This window comes from Passer domesticus, chromosome 5 (assembly GCF_036417665.1).
Source record: "Passer domesticus isolate bPasDom1 chromosome 5, bPasDom1.hap1, whole genome shotgun sequence".
In the NCBI taxonomy this organism is placed as follows: domain Eukaryota; kingdom Metazoa; phylum Chordata; class Aves; order Passeriformes; family Passeridae; genus Passer; species Passer domesticus.
In genome coordinates, this window is record NC_087478.1 from 53,221,738 (window position 1) to 53,238,664 (window position 16,927).

The 16,927-nt window shown below is 42.3% G+C and overlaps 1 protein-coding gene and 1 long non-coding RNA gene across 7 annotated transcripts in view; both read left to right on the top strand.

Annotated features, from left to right (window-relative positions):
* ANO2 (anoctamin 2) overlaps positions 1-1,341 on the top strand; it is a 149,625-nt gene extending 148,284 nt beyond the window's left edge. For all 5 annotated transcript variants that reach the window (XM_064420517.1, XM_064420516.1, XM_064420518.1 and 2 more), the window contains one exon: positions 9-1,341. In XM_064420517.1, the coding sequence (XP_064276587.1) occupies positions 9-290 (282 nt within the window). In that variant the 3' untranslated portion in view covers positions 291-1,341. The remainder of the gene's footprint in view (positions 1-8) is intronic.
* Positions 1,342-9,178: 7,837 nt separating this feature from the next.
* On the top strand, positions 9,179-11,348 carry LOC135301371 (uncharacterized). Of its 2 annotated transcripts, none has more exons than XR_010363129.1 (3): positions 9,179-9,307; positions 9,430-9,550; positions 10,923-11,348. It is a non-coding gene; the product is annotated as an uncharacterized LOC135301371 (long non-coding RNA). The 2 variants fall into 2 exon arrangements; XR_010363130.1 differs by lacking the exon at positions 10,923-11,348 and adding an exon at positions 9,740-10,009.
* Positions 11,349-16,927: the final 5,579 nt, after the last annotated feature.

The following is a 16,927-nucleotide window of genomic DNA, read 5'->3' on the forward strand; positions in this document are numbered from 1 at the left end:
GCTTGCAGAACCTGGTGATGTTCCTCAGTGTTCTGGTTGACTGGATGATCCCTGATATCCCCAAGGACATCAGTGAACAGATCAAAAAGGAGAAGACCGTGCTTGTTGACTTCTTCCTGAAGGAAGAGCATGAAAAGCTGAAGCTGATTGAAAGCTTTATTGCACACGACAAGCGGAAACACAGGAGTGGGACCAAAGGCAGAAGGACCAGGGCTGCCAGCTTCTCCCAGTGTCACCGCAGCCCCCAGGGCAGCTTCACCTCCTTCAGCTCACAGCACACGGTGGTGTGATTCCTGAGGGAAGGCAACAGCCTTTGCTTGCCTCTGCTTACTGCATGATGTGATTCTGAGCCTAAAACAAGAGAAAGAGAGACGAGAAGGGAAGGGAGCAAAGGGAGGCTCTTTTGTTTCCTTAGAATCTCCAGATGTGACTGGCTCTGTTACAATTTAAATGCCCTCTGGGCTGCAGCATTTCCAGTTTTCTTTGCTGTGAGATAAGGGCTGTATTGGGGCTGTAGCTGGTTCCTGTGGTGACGATGCATTCGAGCTGGGGAGGCATGCAGGAATTCTGGCAGGAATTCTCCTGGCAACCATCCCTCCTCCTGCAGATGCCCGTGGGGCATGGGGCACTCCTGCTTTAGTCTCTATCCTTGGGCAGGTTGGACTGACTGTGGAGAAGGACTGACCATGGAGAAGTGCACACACCTCATGGTCTCATTGGCTGTAGCTGCCAGAAGAGGGTTTGCAAACATGTGGAGTCTGAAGGAGTCTTTGTGCCTTCCTAACCTACACTGCCAGAGGGTGCCACCTCTGGAGGGCACACGGGGCTCTGGGAGATGTGGGAACAGAAGGAATTTAAATCACTGGACACTTGCATCTATGGATATATTGTGCTTTGCTTAGCAGGAGCTGGAATGGATGTGCTGGTGAGCAGGGAGGCTGTCAGAATGGCTGAAGCTGCCAGAACCAGGGAAGATCCTTAGCACCCATTGTCCTGAACAAAAAGCTAAAAACCAAACTTTGCATATTTGATTCTCCTCTCACTTAGACTTGGAATTCAGCCAGTGTCAAGAAGAATCATGCCACTGAACCACCAGTGCAAAGCTAAGGAGTGAGAATGGAATCAAGAAAATCAATCATGTAAATCATGTGGCATCTCCATGTACACTGAATGTAAAGTAACGAAAATTGCTGCTGTTGTGATTTACTGTAAAGTAAAATATTTTGCAGAACTGCATTTCCCTGGAAGATAAATATATTCAATAACGAAGCTTTCACCTACAAGCATTTAAGGAACAACATTACTCTGTCATGAATGAAAATTAAACTTTCTTTAAAAATCTGTTTCTTTTCCTGTTGATTTTTTCTCTAACCCAGCTTGAAATTCAGAGTCTGGACAAAAGGTTTTCTTCTCATTTTGTCTTTTCAACAATACTTTCAAAACCAGAAAAAATACAAACCAAAGTAAATGCTTCAGCTTCAGCCATTCTATTCAGGATTGCTCTTTAACATAATCTTATTTTATATATTTCTGAAGCCTAAGATTTTACTAATGTCTTAGATGAAAAGAATATTCTCTGTGACAGCTTTTGGTACATAATGAGAAGTGTGAAAATAATTTCTTTTTTCATTCAGTGCCCAAACTAAGGCACATCAAAATGGGAAAGCTGTTCCGGGGTGAGGCGAAATGAAAAACATAAATTCATGGAGTTTCATTTTTAAAATTTATTTTTGGGGTTTTTTTTCCTTCAACATAGAAATGGAGTTTAAAAAGATAATGTCTGGAATAAAATTGCAAATATTTAACTTTGTTGAAAAAAAGTTGGTCCTCTCCAAATGTTTTCCTCTTTTTGCCTGTCAAAAGTCCTTGTTTTGTTTTGTTTTAATTTTGTTAGGTGATTGAATGATTTTTTGTTTGTTTGCTTTTTAAATCTTTGGCTCCCTCATGGTAACCTTTGATTTCTTCCCTGTAAGATCAATATTTAAAAGAGGGAATGGTATCTCCTCGAAAAAAAATGTCTCATTTTACTTTCAAAAGGCCAACAAAGCCCTCTTGGGGATTCCATGATCTAATGTATTAAGATAGTCAATATTAATAGCATCAATTCCCTCTTTTTCACCAAGAGGACGCTCTGCTGCTGGACCTGGGCATTTTAAACTGTTGGGGGTTTGGAAGAATTTGCTTGTTTTTTGCAACCATAATTTTTTGAAATTCAATCAATTCTCTTTACTCCAAAAAAGCCTCTGATGGGGAGAAAATATGTTTCTAAACAGTAGAAATATCAATATTTTTTGTCATAATTTTTTCTCTCCTTTTTCCAGGAATGTGGGAGGGTGTGCAGAAATGGGTTTAGAAAGGGATTGCACGCAGGTTGCACGGTGATGAAGGATATTCAGAATTAAGGGTTTCCTTAAAATAGCACCATTTTGTACACCCTCCCTCCACCCAGGAAATACCTTTTTAAAAACTGTGAGTCACTCCAAAGCAGTCAGAAAAATGTTATCCCAAAGTCGAGTTCGTTAGGCTGTTGTTACACAGGATTTCCATAACAAGCAATTGAAATGCTTGCTGTGGTCCAAAAATGATAAAGTTTTTCTAGATTTCCTGGCACAAGGAACTAGAGAAGGCAGCAGATGCACACTGATGCTCTGCAAGTTCTCCTGAGGTTTATATATTTCACCCAAACAAGGCTGGGAAAGAGGCATGGCAGCAATCCCAGCTGATGTCCAGATGGGATCTCCCCTGATATCGCAAACACGACAGGCAGCTCAATTATCTTTATCTCTGATACACTCACTGTTTCCCCCTTAAACTTGAGAGTTTCATTCACTGAGAATTCCTACATGTTTGGTACCTGACTCAGGTGCACTCCCTGAGGATTGCAGCCTTTGTTGCATTTCTATGGCAACCTCTGGATTCTCCCAACACAGCTTCCCATCAGCTGCTGTAATTGTAGATCACTGATCAGGTATACAGGCATTCTCAGGTTCCAGCTTATCTTTTTTGGACAAAGCCAGACTTTATCTGTCCCTTTTTTATCAGCAGGATAATTGTAAGTCCACCCACAGAGCTCCCCCTTGCCATAAGTTGTGCTTCAGAAGAAGAGAATGGCTGTTCCAAGAGATGTGTGTGGGGAGCTCTCCATGGGGACCTAAGTAGAGGCACAAAGGTAACAAAACTTGTGGGCTATTGTGACTCCTTGCTTTAGCAATGAAAACCAGCTAAAATCTCTGCAGGGGAAAGGGGAAAAAAGTAAGCAGAGAAGGAATTGTATAGAAATTTAGTGCAGAATTTCATAGCCATTTTGTACCACTCCAGATATAAAGTGGAAAACCCAACTAAACAGGCAAACAAATGAAAAGCAGCTTGTCTGTGTGTGTGAGTAGCTAACACCACACTGAGTGCTACAGGTAGTACCAAACCTCCAGATCCAAACTCTAGTATGCATGGAGCCTCATCAGTAGGAACACTTGAACCTCCATATCTAATCAGAGCAGTGCAAATAGGGAGCAGCAAAAAGGAGGAATGGAATGGCTTGTATAAAGCGTTACCAGCTCCAGCTGGGTGTGAGCCTCTCAGATCAGACAATGTGAGGTGTGTTTACCTGTCCAGCAGAACATCCAGAGTTTGCTGCTCTGTTTACCACAACCTCTCCCTGGGACTGGTGGTGCAGGGTAGTGTCAAACAGCTTTGAGGAGTTATTCAGGAGAAGAAATGGACCCAGATGGAAGGAGCTCCCTTCTCCAGAGTCACTCCATACTCAAATGCCATCAGTTAGGGGATCAGTCTGATCCACGCAGCCACGTGAACCCTCTCACTGTGCTTATCTCTAGTTTTAAAGGGTGTTTTCAGGAACTGAGTGAAGCTGTGGGAATGTTGGCCTTTTCTGTCATGTCTTCTTCATGCATACCTGCCCACTCTTTTAACCATCAGCCCCAGATACCTTTCTTTGTGATGGGTATCACTGGCTTTTCAGTTCTTATCTCAGGATATAAAAAAACTTTGCTATCTAGACCACTCCTGCAACATTAATGACACTCAAACCCTTCCTTTTTCCAAGAAGAAAAGGTGACCTCTGTGGAAGTCTGCCTGTTAAATAATTGGTTGGAAATGCCCAGTCCACCATGCACAAAATTCACCACTGTTAGCAATAAACTCCTCTGACTACAGCAATATAACATCTGTTGCTGCTCTGCAGTCTCACCCTTTAATTAACCACAGATGGTCTCTCTGTTCCCCGTCTGGTCTAATTATTTTGCTTTTGAAAAGAAAATATAAACCAGTTTTGTTTGTAAGCTGTTCTTTGTAGGTAAATTCCTGCACACCTTGTACTGGATGTCTTGTGGGTCCAGGAACACAAAATTTCAGATACAACAGTAGAATTGCATTTAAAGTTAGGAGAGGAGGAGGATTTACACCTGAACTCCCAGCTCTTACCTTGCAAGAGCCACCAGTCCATGGTTCATCTGAAAGGCCTACAGACAATGGAGGCTGAAGAATATTTTTAGCAAAAATATTAGTACAGAGTGTGTATGCACCACATGCATCTTTTTCAAGGAAAGGTCTGCATGAGTTTTTTACTAAATGTGTTTTAATCTGTCTTAGATCCCCCAGTACTACCAAAACTCTGAATATTCCCTGCAGTTTCCATCTTTTACCCATCATCTGCAAATGTATTCAATTATTAATTGATTATTCAATTATTAATGGCTGCATTAATTAGCAGGCTGCCTTGCTGCCTCTTTCCCACTCCCTGAGGAATTGTTAAAATCAACCAGATTCCATAACAACTGCTGAGACAGACTGATAATACTCTTTATTTGTGCATAATGATCTAATTAAATATTTTTTATTTTTGTGTATTTTCAGTTGCTTGTTGACACAATCCTGCAGCTTTATTTTTCCTGATTCTTAGGACTCTCACTAAAAACAAGTCCTCTATTCACAGTGTTTCCAAACCACTCCTGGTTCCACAGATACAACTTTAATGAGCAAAATGATTACTATCAAAGGATTAAATGTGTCTCTAATGCAGGCACCTGAGGCAAGGCAGATTCAAACCTCACTGGAATCAGTGGAAGTCCTTCTTTTGGCTTCAGTATCCCCTTGAGCTGAGGGGTTTTTTTTTCTCTATTCAATCCCGTGTGCAGCTTTTAACCAGTTAGGTAGAGAAATTGGGATAGCAGTGGAAAAATATGCATTCCCAGCAAACTTCCATTGCTGTGGCCTTCAGTGAGTCCCACTGTGGAATATGTGCACTGCCAACAGTTTGGGATTTCACCCTGCATTTTCCAGAGATGGGATCACCCTCCAAACTGGCTGGAAAATTTCATCTGCATTCCTCCTGATGTTAGGGCTGCCTTTAGTGAACTTGATTTTCAGAACTGCGCTTCCATGTGGGAAGGACTTAAGGCAGACACAACTGTTAGTCACTTTTGAAAGCTATCATCCTTGAATTTAAATATATAAGGAATATTGATCCACCATCTGGTTAAATCTGTGCAGTTTATGTCACAGATACCAATCCTTATACAAGGCTCCCTGTTATCTAACATTGTAGTGTCTGATTTCAGTAACTTCAGGGATGCAATTAATAGGGAACCAATGTGATCCATCAGCTTGGAAAGGCTACTGCAGCCCTCCAACTGAATCATGCATTTTTGGGAAAGACAGTGAATGTTGTGCCTTTAGGACCAGAAGGAAGCTAGGTAGGAAGGTGGAAATGGGCAAGGAGGGAGGAGCTCCATAAAGCTCTGGGGATAATGAGGGGCTGTGCACAATATTTACTGGTATGTCAGAGACTCCCAGTGTCTTATTCCAGACCACAGGCTCATTCTTTTCTGGAGGAAGCTGTTCTCTGCTTAAAGGGAATTCACAGGAAGAAATCACAGCCCTGCTTGAATCTGCCCCTCAAAGTGAAGTCCATTTCTGCAGTGACTCCTGATTTTCCCGATGCACTTTAAGCACAAAAGGCAGAAGAAATCCAAGCAAAATCCTTTCACAAATACACAGAGATCTTCTAACATTTTCTGCCCAGCACTTAAACAGAGAGTCCTCTCCTAATGAGCTAATTCTTAAGAGGATTCTTTTCCCAGAGCTTTTCCAGTAGCCACTTTAAATAAGGGTCAAACAAACATGACAGTATTCTTATATTCTATCTTACAGGTGTGGTTTAAGCTTTCCTCTGGCATCTAGTTTTTAGTTTTTCTCCCATCTATTATGAAGCTTTTATCAGATGATCATTATTTTTAACACAACAGCTATATAGGACTTGTACAACTCAAATCTCAACTAAATTCAACAAAATGTTCTCTGTTGATACTAGGAGAGGGTTTTGACTTGTTTTTGTTGTTATTTTGCTACATCTAATCTTTTGAGATACAACAACATATTTTCATAAGAGTTTGGAAACACAGAAGGTCAGTAAGGACATAGCCCTGTGAGGATATTTGGATCTAGAATTGTATTCTCACTGCCAGAACTGATTAAGAGCCTGAAAAAGGGGAAGATTTAGTTTACAAAATGTGGACTTAGCTATAAAACCAAAATAAATCAACAGTAAAGACAGGATTAAGGAGTTTCTTTCTTTTTTTTTTCATTTTTTTTCTGACAAGAATAAATAAATATATCCCTGACATACTTTGTTCATTCCAATGACATGTAGAACTGGTTCCAGTAGATGGAGCAAGAAAGCAGAAGGAAAGCAATGCCACATACCCAGGGCACTCAATCAGAGGAGGTGGGTATTGAGCCATAGAATCATTTAGGGTGGAAAGGACCAATAAAATCATCACATCCAACGTGTTCATGGGGCAGGACATGAACTGCACACAGGTTCACAGAACAAGCTACAAAGCATCAGAGGAGAAAGCACTCTGAAAGCTACTCCATGGCTTCAAGTTCAGTCTGGAATACTCTTCACCTAACTCACACTGACAGGAGTTTTTACTTGGAATTGGCTTAGTAGCTGAAGAAAAATAACTTGGGATTTTCTCCAAAGCCGAGAAAATAGATTAATTATAACTGGCTTGTTATTCTCTTGGCTTTAGTGGAGATTACGGCAGCTTAATTCTTCAGCAAAAGCTAATGCTGTGAAGAAGTATTAAAAGAGACAAGCTTTACATCTCCCATATGATCTCCAGCCTCTTATTTCTCACTGCCTGTCTCCTCTGACTCTGCGTGTGCTGCATGTTGTATTGTTTATTATCAGTTTGTGTGTCATGGCAGGGATCACATGCCCTGTACAGGCACAAACCAGCTGAGCCCCAGCTCCTGGGGGACACCGCAGCACCTCAGGAGCCAAAATAAGGTCAAGTTCTTCATTTGGGACTAAATGACTTTTTAAATTATAATAATTTTTTATTTTCCCTTTCATGCAAGTAGAATCTTCTAAAAAAGGTAACAGCTTCTAAAAATCCAAATAAAACCCACCACCAAAACACACCCCCCTTGTTTGGTGGAAAAGAATGAGAGGAGGTCATGCTGAAATCAGTGATTTTTTTTTTTTTTTTCCACTGGACCTATTTATCACAGAAGCCTCCGGCAGACAAGCAGCAACATCCGTGAGGTCTGCATCCTGTCATCATCCCAGGAAATCTGTGACACCCAGCTGAAGGGAAAAGGGAACATCTGGGAGCACCGCTCCTTCCTCTGCTCACACTTCCAGGCTCAGGGGAAGTCAGATATTTTTCTTCTTGCTCCTTCCCTAACTCCCAAGGCTGAGACTCAGCCGTGCGGGACCATCTCCAAGCCCTGTGTGGTCACCCCACTGGCAGGTATTTTAGAGGCAATTTCCACAGGAGTTTTTTGACAGCAATGATCTGCTTGGCTTTGCTTCTCAGCTTCATCTCTCTGTGACTTCCTCAGTCCCTTTGCCAAAATTGGGCTGACAAAGTTATTCTGAAAATATAGGTCAATTTCCTTTTAAAATCATATAGGAAAAAAACACCCAAGCCCCATGAAAACTATTACAAATATGCTAAATTCCTTTAGAAGTGTCTGCTTTTTGAAAGGCATTTTTGGCAGAGCTGTATGTCTATATTTACCATGTGTAGGACCTGGCTGGGATGAGATGCTGGTGCTGGTACCTGCCTGCAAGGCTGCCTTGAAGCTGGGCAGACTCTGATCAGTGACTCAGGTGGGGCACACACATCGTGGAAATCACTGAATGGTTTGGGTAGGAGGGGACCTTAAAGATAATCTCATCCCAAGCCCTGTGGTGTAACTGAGGCCTTCCAGTGCCTGAAGGGAACCTAGATGAAAGATGGAGAGTATTGACAGGAGCCTGGAGTGACAGCACAACAGGGAATGGTTTCACACTGAGAGACAGCAGGTTTAGCTTGGATATCAGGAAGGAATTCTTCCCTGTGGGGGTGCTGAGGCCCTGGCACAGGTTGCACAGAACAGCTGTGGCTGCCCCATCCCTGGCAGTGTTCCTGGCCTGGCTAGATGGGGCTCTGAGCAAGCTGGGCTAGTGGAAGGTATAAGTGATTCCTGTGCTGAGGTTCCCATCTGTTCTGGTTTGAAAGCAAAACCAGTGAGACTCCAAGTCAGAAATACAATTTATTAGGGAAAGGAAAAAAAAAAAAAATCCCAAATCATATGTAATAATACAAAAGGAAAAAACACTGACAGAGTCAGAATACAACCTGAAACTCTGTTGGTCAGGGTGTTGGCAGCAGTCCAGCTGGACTGGTGGCTGCAGTCCACCTAGAGTGGCAGATGTGGCTCTGTTGGAGCAGTGATCCTGTTGACAGGTATAGTCTTCCTCTGAAGATCCAGTGGAAAAGGTAGCTGCTCTTCTGGAAACCAGTCAATAAAGACAGCTTGTTCTGTCCCAAACCCAGATTATATCCAGGTGGGGATGCTTAGCTCCTCCCCACTGGGTGGAGCATCTCACAATGGACTGATATCATTCTGTGAGTTGTGCAGTGAGTCCTTGATTGTCCATTAAACAGAAATGGCTCCTGGAGGGCGTTATCTCTGAGCCATGGGAAAGGCATTGATGGGCCCATTAACAGGAATAAGACAAAACAATGCCCCTCCTGGTTTCAACAGCTCTTGAGGATGGGAGTAGAATACATCTTTGAATTGTAACCTAGGACACCATCCCAGGGGCAGCAGCAAATGCTGCTGTTGGTCATTCTTTTATTCCCCTCCTTTCTGTGACATGTTTCTGGGGCTGCCTCAGCTTTAGGGTGCCCAGCTGCCATTTGCAATGTCATGTCAGCCTTTGGTAGGGGAGCATCTCTGCCTGTAGTGCATTATAGACTGTAGTGGTTCTTCCTGCTGCAGGTAACCCCAGCAGGTTTGTATGGTTCCCTAGCTTCTCTTTCTTTTGATTAAAAAAAATACCCAAAAAACGACAAAAAACCCCTAGAAGAAACAAAAATCTGCCAGTTTTTCTACCCATTAATTCTCCCTTATCAGGTTCAAAAGCAATTATTCACTCGTGTCCAACAAAAGAAGCCTCTTCTCAGATGTTCCCCGGAGGTCTGCTGTTCTCTGGTGGTCCTGCAGCAGGTCAGCCAGGAGCAGAGAGGGAGCTGAGGTGTGTGTCTTGAGCAGGGGGTACAGGGCAACCAAGAGAAAGGACAGGGATGTTCCCACCTACCACCCCTCGCTGCAGGTGCATGTTCAGGCACACACCACTCAAACACTGCAGGGGCAAGAGGAGGAGGGTGGGCACCTGATGTGAAGAGGTAAACCCAGCTCCCCTCTCCACTTTCTCTCCCTCCAGTAAGAGGACAAGAGATGGGAGTGAAGAGAGCTGGAGCCAGAGAAGGAAGGGAGCCAGGGATCGAGAGGCTGTGCTCACACAGCATTTCACAGCTGTCCCTTGCCATTGCTCGGACAAACAACCGTCCCGACAAACAACTACAGGAACCCTTCCTGAGCTGCACAGGACCAGGCCCTCTGCCTGGGCCTGGGGAAGCACAATAGTGATGGAAGCTAGTGCAGAGAGATGTCTGGCACTGTTAATTAGTCTATATTTGCAGAGAATCTGTGTCTGGACATAAACATTTTCCATTCCAAACTGTCACAGAGTTGCCCATGTCAGGCACTCAGGCATCACTGCCCCACAAGGCACATCCTTGCAGAGATGGTGCACCTCAAAGAAGCACAAGGGCAAAGAATTCTGCTCTGAATGCCTGTAAATAATTTTTAATTAGCACCAATTTGGTGGGGGGGAGTGGGGGGAGAAGGAAGTGTTTTTCTTGTAGATGCTTTATGATGGAAAAGGATGGGATTTGTTAAATAAATAATTCCTTTTGAATTAGTCACCAGGTCTAATTAAGTGATACCAAAGGGACAAGGAATCAGAAGACCAAGTTCGAAGGAATATCTAGCTTAAACATAAGATAAAAGTAGTATTTGAAAATATCAAAATAAACAGCGTGTGTGAATGTTTTTCTTGGGATGAGCCAAGGGAAATATTTTCCTGGGGTTTGGCCCATACAATATGCAACAGATGAAACCAATCTGGTTGTTCTTTTGAATGAATTGCACAATTAGTGGATAAAGGGAGATCTAGTGCATGCTTAAGCAAAGCCCGTGTGTCATTTGAGCAGCATTACACTCTAAATCCTGATGTTTGTGTCCTGCCTTATCCTATAATTGATTTTTTTTGTTGGTGGTGTGACTCCTTTGACTCCAAGGGGCTGATTTCACCTGTTAGAAAGAGGAAACATCTCTTTGATTCCTGATAAAAATTTTAGATGTTTCATCTCTACTGGCAAGATGTCTGCACTTGCTGGGGGATTTTTCTGCTCCTTTTAAACAGAGATACAACTAACATCTTTACTGTGATCCCGGGAAAATCTATTAGTCACAGCCAAACCATTCAGGCAGCCCAGGGGATCCTCTGCCCTTGCAGTGCTGTTGCCAAGGGTTTCCTAAAGCCTGCTGGGTTTTCATTCCAGCAGCTACATGTGGGTTCTCAGCACAGACGTGGATGTGAAGACCAGACATCCCCCTTGGAGTGGCCACCTGCTCTGCCCTCTCAGACTCTGGCACCAATCACCAAAGCAGAGGTGGGAGCAGGTCCTTCAAGATCCAATAAGAAATTCCAGATCCTGTGCTGTCACTGCTGAGGCACTCCCCATGTGCTCCTGCTCCCTTCCTGTGTAAAACCCAGGGAAATTTCAGGAAGTTCTGATGGATAACTCCAGCTCTGGAAATGAGACAAAACAACAAGAGGAGAGATTTAAATGACTGTTGTGAGCATTAAATGCAGAAGAGGTTCTGATATGACACTGTGCACAAGTTTCTATTAAAACACAAAATTTGCCTCTATCCTCAGTACAATTTGCTAGTAACAGTAAACCTGAATTTCTCAACACTGTTCAGGAAGGGTGTTTTTTTCAGTATGTGCTTGTGTGTATCCCTCGTTTGTGCAATTTCCAGACTCAAAGCTATGTGAAGCTGGGAGGAGCTTTGGGAGCTTATATCAGTAACACATGAACAAAAGTTGTCATAAACCTACTGTAACAATCAAAAAAGCCATGCATTTAAAAAAAAAAAAAAAAAAAAAAAAAAAAAAAAAAAAAGGGTGAGGTCCAGAAATACTACTAACACAACAGTTTTGTTTCTGCCTCTGTCAAGGGAGACAAAGCTCAAAGGATAATTTGTGTCCAGCCTTTCCCAGCTGAGACAGAAACAGAGCTATCCTGCATTACTGAGATGAAGGAAGTGCAAAAAGGCACACAGGGATTTTTTTCCCTTCCCCTTTGCACATCTGCCTTGTGTTATTCCTGGAATCCTGATGTCAGTGCATCTGAGGGAAGGATTTGGAGTGTTACCTGCTCAGCAGAACTGGGTGTCTGCAGGTGGGTTGGCAGGGCTGTTGTAGGTGGCACTGGGGGACAGCGCAATTTGTTGAATTCTTCCATCTCCAAAACTAAATACAGGTTATCAGAGAGAAATATTAAAGGCTGATTCCTTCTCTGCCTTAGAAGTTTCTCTGTAACGTGTTGGGTATCTCCCGCCAAAAAATTATTCAGAAATGGTGCTGAGCATTGTAGTGAGGGAAGGAAGTGCTATTCTAGCCAGTCCTTGTGCTGGCTTAGAATCACCTTTTAATATTAACACGGCTTGCTACAGAAATTGGGACAAACTTTCCCTTTGCCATGAGAGATATTACTCAAAAGAGTAAAAAAAATGAATCTACATTCATCTCAGCTTTCAGGAGTAGGCCTTTTAATTATGACTAAATGTATGGCAGATATGTGATATAACATGGTAAGTAGTCAGAGAAAAATGTGGTACCTCTAAAGGGATGGGGTAGGTTATTAATTTGTTTATTTATTTGTTGTTTTTTTTTAACGTACCACAATTACCAGATGCATTCAAAACTTTTAATGTTCTTTTTACATTTTCCATCCCTGTTCTCTTCAGAATGGTTCTCCCAGGATTTTAAGTAAATCAATAAGAGAAAGAGGTTAAGCTTTTGCACTGGTGATATAAACTCTTCTTCACTTGCTAGCTGCTCCAGGGACATTATTTATGGCCATAATTGATACTGTTGAGATTAAATACTAGGAGACCTTGTATCTGGCTGCTGGAGTATGACAGGTAGCTCACATTCTTCCTTTTCATTTTAAAAAACAGGCTCTCCTTGGACCACATGTCTGTCCCAAATATGGTAGAGCTGAATTCCCAGATGTAAGTGCGCTGCCTCCATCCTGTCCCTGCTGATATCCAGCACTGGTTATCCAAGCTTTCATCTCTTCGTCTTTAAAACACTGCCATCTGTTGTTTCCAGACGGTTCAGTCTTCTGTTTATCCAAAACTTTGTTCCAGGCCATATGGAAAAAATATCTATTTTCAATTAACCATCATATTTTCTTAAAAACATACTACAGAGATGAGAAAAAAATAGGCCTTGCTTACGCAGAGCTGCTCGTGAAGGGGATGACATTTTATTACGCACTGGAGCTTCAAGATTTTGACCATGTGGCCATTCAGAACATTCAGATACCACAGAAGCTGCCAATTTTGCAATAACACAAACATGCTTGAAGCATTTGAAGGCTGTTATCATATATATATATATAAAAAATTTATATTAACACATTAATAAAATATTTTCTGTAGAACACTTTTCTAAATAGGCCATTTTCATAATTTTCCTTCTGCAGTCAGAAACTCCTCATAGAATCATAAAATAGTTTGGGTTGAAAGGGACCTTAAATATCATCTCATTCCAAACCCCTGCCATGGGAAGGGATATATTTCACATTTCAGGTTGTCCAGGGTTTCATCCTGGCTCTTCCAGGTTAGTTTCCTCCCAAAATTCTCCTGTACTTGTCTGTGAGACCCCATCTTCACCATGAACCAGAGGGCAGTGAAAAAAAGAGACAATGAGGACACTGCCTTCGACTCAGAGCAGAAATGAAGGAGGTAAAAAAAAGTCAGTAGAAATACTCATCCAGGAATTCATCTCAATGAGATTGATTCCATCTTTTCTTTCCTGAACCTGAGTTTATGATAAAAGAATTTTCAATGCTAAAATATGAAGGAGATACCAGGTTCGGGCAGAAATAGATTTCTTCAGGACTTGAAAAAGAAATAAATATAAAAGGATGTTATTTTTAGGAACAGACTATGCTTGTCATTCCTCAGTTCAAAGGAATATTTAGAATGAGAAGTTGAGTTTCCATTCAAAGCCATCGTCTTTGAAGCAGGATAAAGGCCTGGCCTTCCATCCTTCAAACAACTGCAAGATTTTGTCCTTCTGAGTTACAGTCTTGTCTTCCCAGCCACCCACAAGCAGCAGCCTCCCCCAGATACAGGCAGATTATGGCTCTGTAAAGTGACCCAAGTTGAAACTAAGGAGGGAAACAGGTGCCAGGTGGCCAGCACAGACTGGTACAGAACTGCTTGTGTCTCTTGAGCTGTTCCTCCCCTCTAATTTACCAGCTCTCAGTGTAGCCAGGGACAAAAAGGAAACAAAAGGCAGTGGTGCAGATGTGGGAAATCTTGCAGACAAGATCAAAATCTGACTGCATGCTAAGTGGACAGACAATATTAATGTACGTTACATTTAATTAATCGGAGAATTAGCTAGCCCTAGCTGAACACTGGCTCCTTTCTGGTGAATAATTACAGGCTGCTTCTCAGCTTGAAACAGAGCCAGATATATTTTTTTGCCCATTAGTTGTAGTACTTCATCCAATTTTCATCCACTTGAGAGTGCTTAAGTGCAGATCCACCAGAGTTCCAGAAAGGAAAATTGTGTGAGTGCTCTGCAAAATGTGCTTTCTTAGATGTAAGGCATGGACAACGCAGTATCTTTTGCTGCTATTTTATATCACTTTATCTTTTTTAAATGATCAGAAGAATACCTGGCCAGGTGAACAGTTAGAATGATCTTAGATTTTGGATTTTTCAGAAGCTCATAAACTTAATACTGTTCTATAAAACTCATCTGTCCCACTCAAATGTGGGACATTGTGCTTTTTATCTGCTCATTTTACCTGTCAGGGACTCATTCAGCCTTTTCCAAAACTACTTGCTTTAAAAGTCTTCAGTGTTTACATCTTAGTGCCAGTGAAGTGGAGGTCCCCAAGTGATACTCCCATTTTTGGATAAATTTTTCACTTTTTCTCTGGCAGCAGTGATCTTTATCTAGGAGTGTGTTTGCTCATAAACAAACAAAGTCCTTGCATGAATTTACAGAAAAAAGCTTTTGGGATTACTGAAAAACAAAATAGTGTTGTTTTTTTCCCTTAATAGGAAATTGTAAGTACAAGAATATGATGCAGTCCTGGGTGCAAGAGTCCCAGCCAGCTCCAAATGGAAGCACACAGATATTGGGAACAACAAATTATTTCAGTTCAGCATTTATTTGGGAACAGCAGAGGGAAAGAGGCTGAGAGAGAGGCACAAATAATGTTAGGAAAGCATTCCTCTAGTGTCAATCCCATTTTGCACTGGAGCACAAGCAGTGTGCTTCTTTAATGCAATAAGAATATATTTCCCTTGGCTCCAGTGATTAGAAAGAAGCATGACAGAACCAGCCTGTGATCTGACTTCCCTGTTTTCCCTCTGGCAACGTGAAACATGGCATATTGTGCTTGGGTGGTTCTGTGATTTTTTGGATGGTCTCTTTCTCTAGGGGGAGAATTATTCTCTAAGATGATTGTAGAGCCCCAGAGTGTGACCACTTGAGAGGTCTGTGGATGGATGCATTTTCCTCATGGCTCTGAGATGACAGAGAACACCCTGCTCCCTGCAGACACTCCTGCTGTTCTTGAGCATCAGCACTGATATCATTGATGTCCCAGGTGCCTCTAGATGGGTAGTGGGGGTTTCCACAGGTTTCACAGGAAAGAAAGCTGAAAACGTGGGAGCCATCCCCTGTCAGGGTGCATGTTCACATTCAGGAAAATCTTGTAAGAGAGATTCTAACTGTGTCTGCAGCTGGGCAGGGCTGACATCAGGCAGAACTTCTGATTCTGAAAACGTATTGCCTGGAAGCCAGGAAGGACAGTGAGGTCTGTGTCACCTTCAGTCCTCTGAAGACTTAATGCATTAAATATTTGCCATTCTCTTGGTACAGATAGTTCAAGAACACATGCAGGACTGCTGAAAGAGCTGCACTGCCCCTGGGTCCTGTTCCTATTCCAATACATAAATTATTAATTCCCCCTTTGTCCTCACATACTCTTTCATGTACTTTCATGACACAGCTTTGGTGACTACTACCAATTTTTACCTTGGCCCATCCCTGTTGGTGTTTGAGTCACTAAATTTCCGTTGTCTATGTGACAAAAATAAAGAAAGAATCTCTTCTAAAGGAGTATTTCTGCAGGGGTCCTCTTGTGCTCTGTGGTTTATAGCTGAGACATTGGCATGGCAAGCACAGGCTCACACCTTGCTGTTATGGGAAGTGAAGAGAATCAACTGAGGATCATTTCACTCATCCCCCGTACAAACAAGTCCTGCTTCCCAGAGATGTTCTGGGCTGTTGGAAAGATCCTCATGGGTCTGTCTGATTTGTCACAAGTCCTGTGGGGGACCTGTGCCTTTCTTTGGGGACAGCAGGGAGTGAGCTCAGCTCTGCTTGGTGAGCACAAATGGACAGAGATAAGTACATAAGGCAACAAAATTGAATTGTTGGTCTCTCCTTTTTGCTCAACAGTGCTTTAAATGGCATTTTCCAGTTTGAGTCAGCTGACAGCTTCTTGGCAATGCTGCCCCAAGCTGAATTTTACTGCCTTGCAGTCTAGAAATTACGGAATGCTTCTGTCACAGGAAGAGAGAGAAAGGAAGGCTAGAGAGGTGGAAGAAAGCAAAAAAAAAGAAAAGCCCTGCAAGATTAGAAATTTGAGACCTAACACAACAGGGAATGTGAAATATATGGGAATGATGAGCACTGTTTCTCTGTTAGGCTGATTCTGCTGCAGCAAATCCAGCTTTGCAGCAGAGATGGAAGGAGGAATTTTAATGTTTGTCTAAAAATCTCCTTAGGGAAAAGCCTAGGCATCTAAATGTTTTTATGCATTTATCAGTCATTATCTCTAGGTGCTACTGTGGTCACAAAGTGACTGGACACATATGACATCTATTTGCTCCACAGATGCTTTAACCCAAGAGGTAAAAATTGGGCTTTGGCAGACCCAAAGTAACAGACTCTCAGTGTCTTCATGGCTCTGGGAGCCCAGGAAAGGAAAGAAAAAAAAGTTGAAATTTGGGGAAATTTGAGAACCTGGCAATGAGAATTGACACGTCTGAAGGTGGGACTGGTACTGATCTCCTTGCCTTGAGATAAGAATCAAAGCTGAGGTGTTGAAATGTCAATCCCATTCTGCTACTGGCAACATAAAAATAATTCCTGGACATGTCTTAGACCTTCACTGCTGTTAATTGTGTGTTGAAACACCTAGTGGTGAGGTAAATCTCTTCACATGAAGAGCTTCATGTC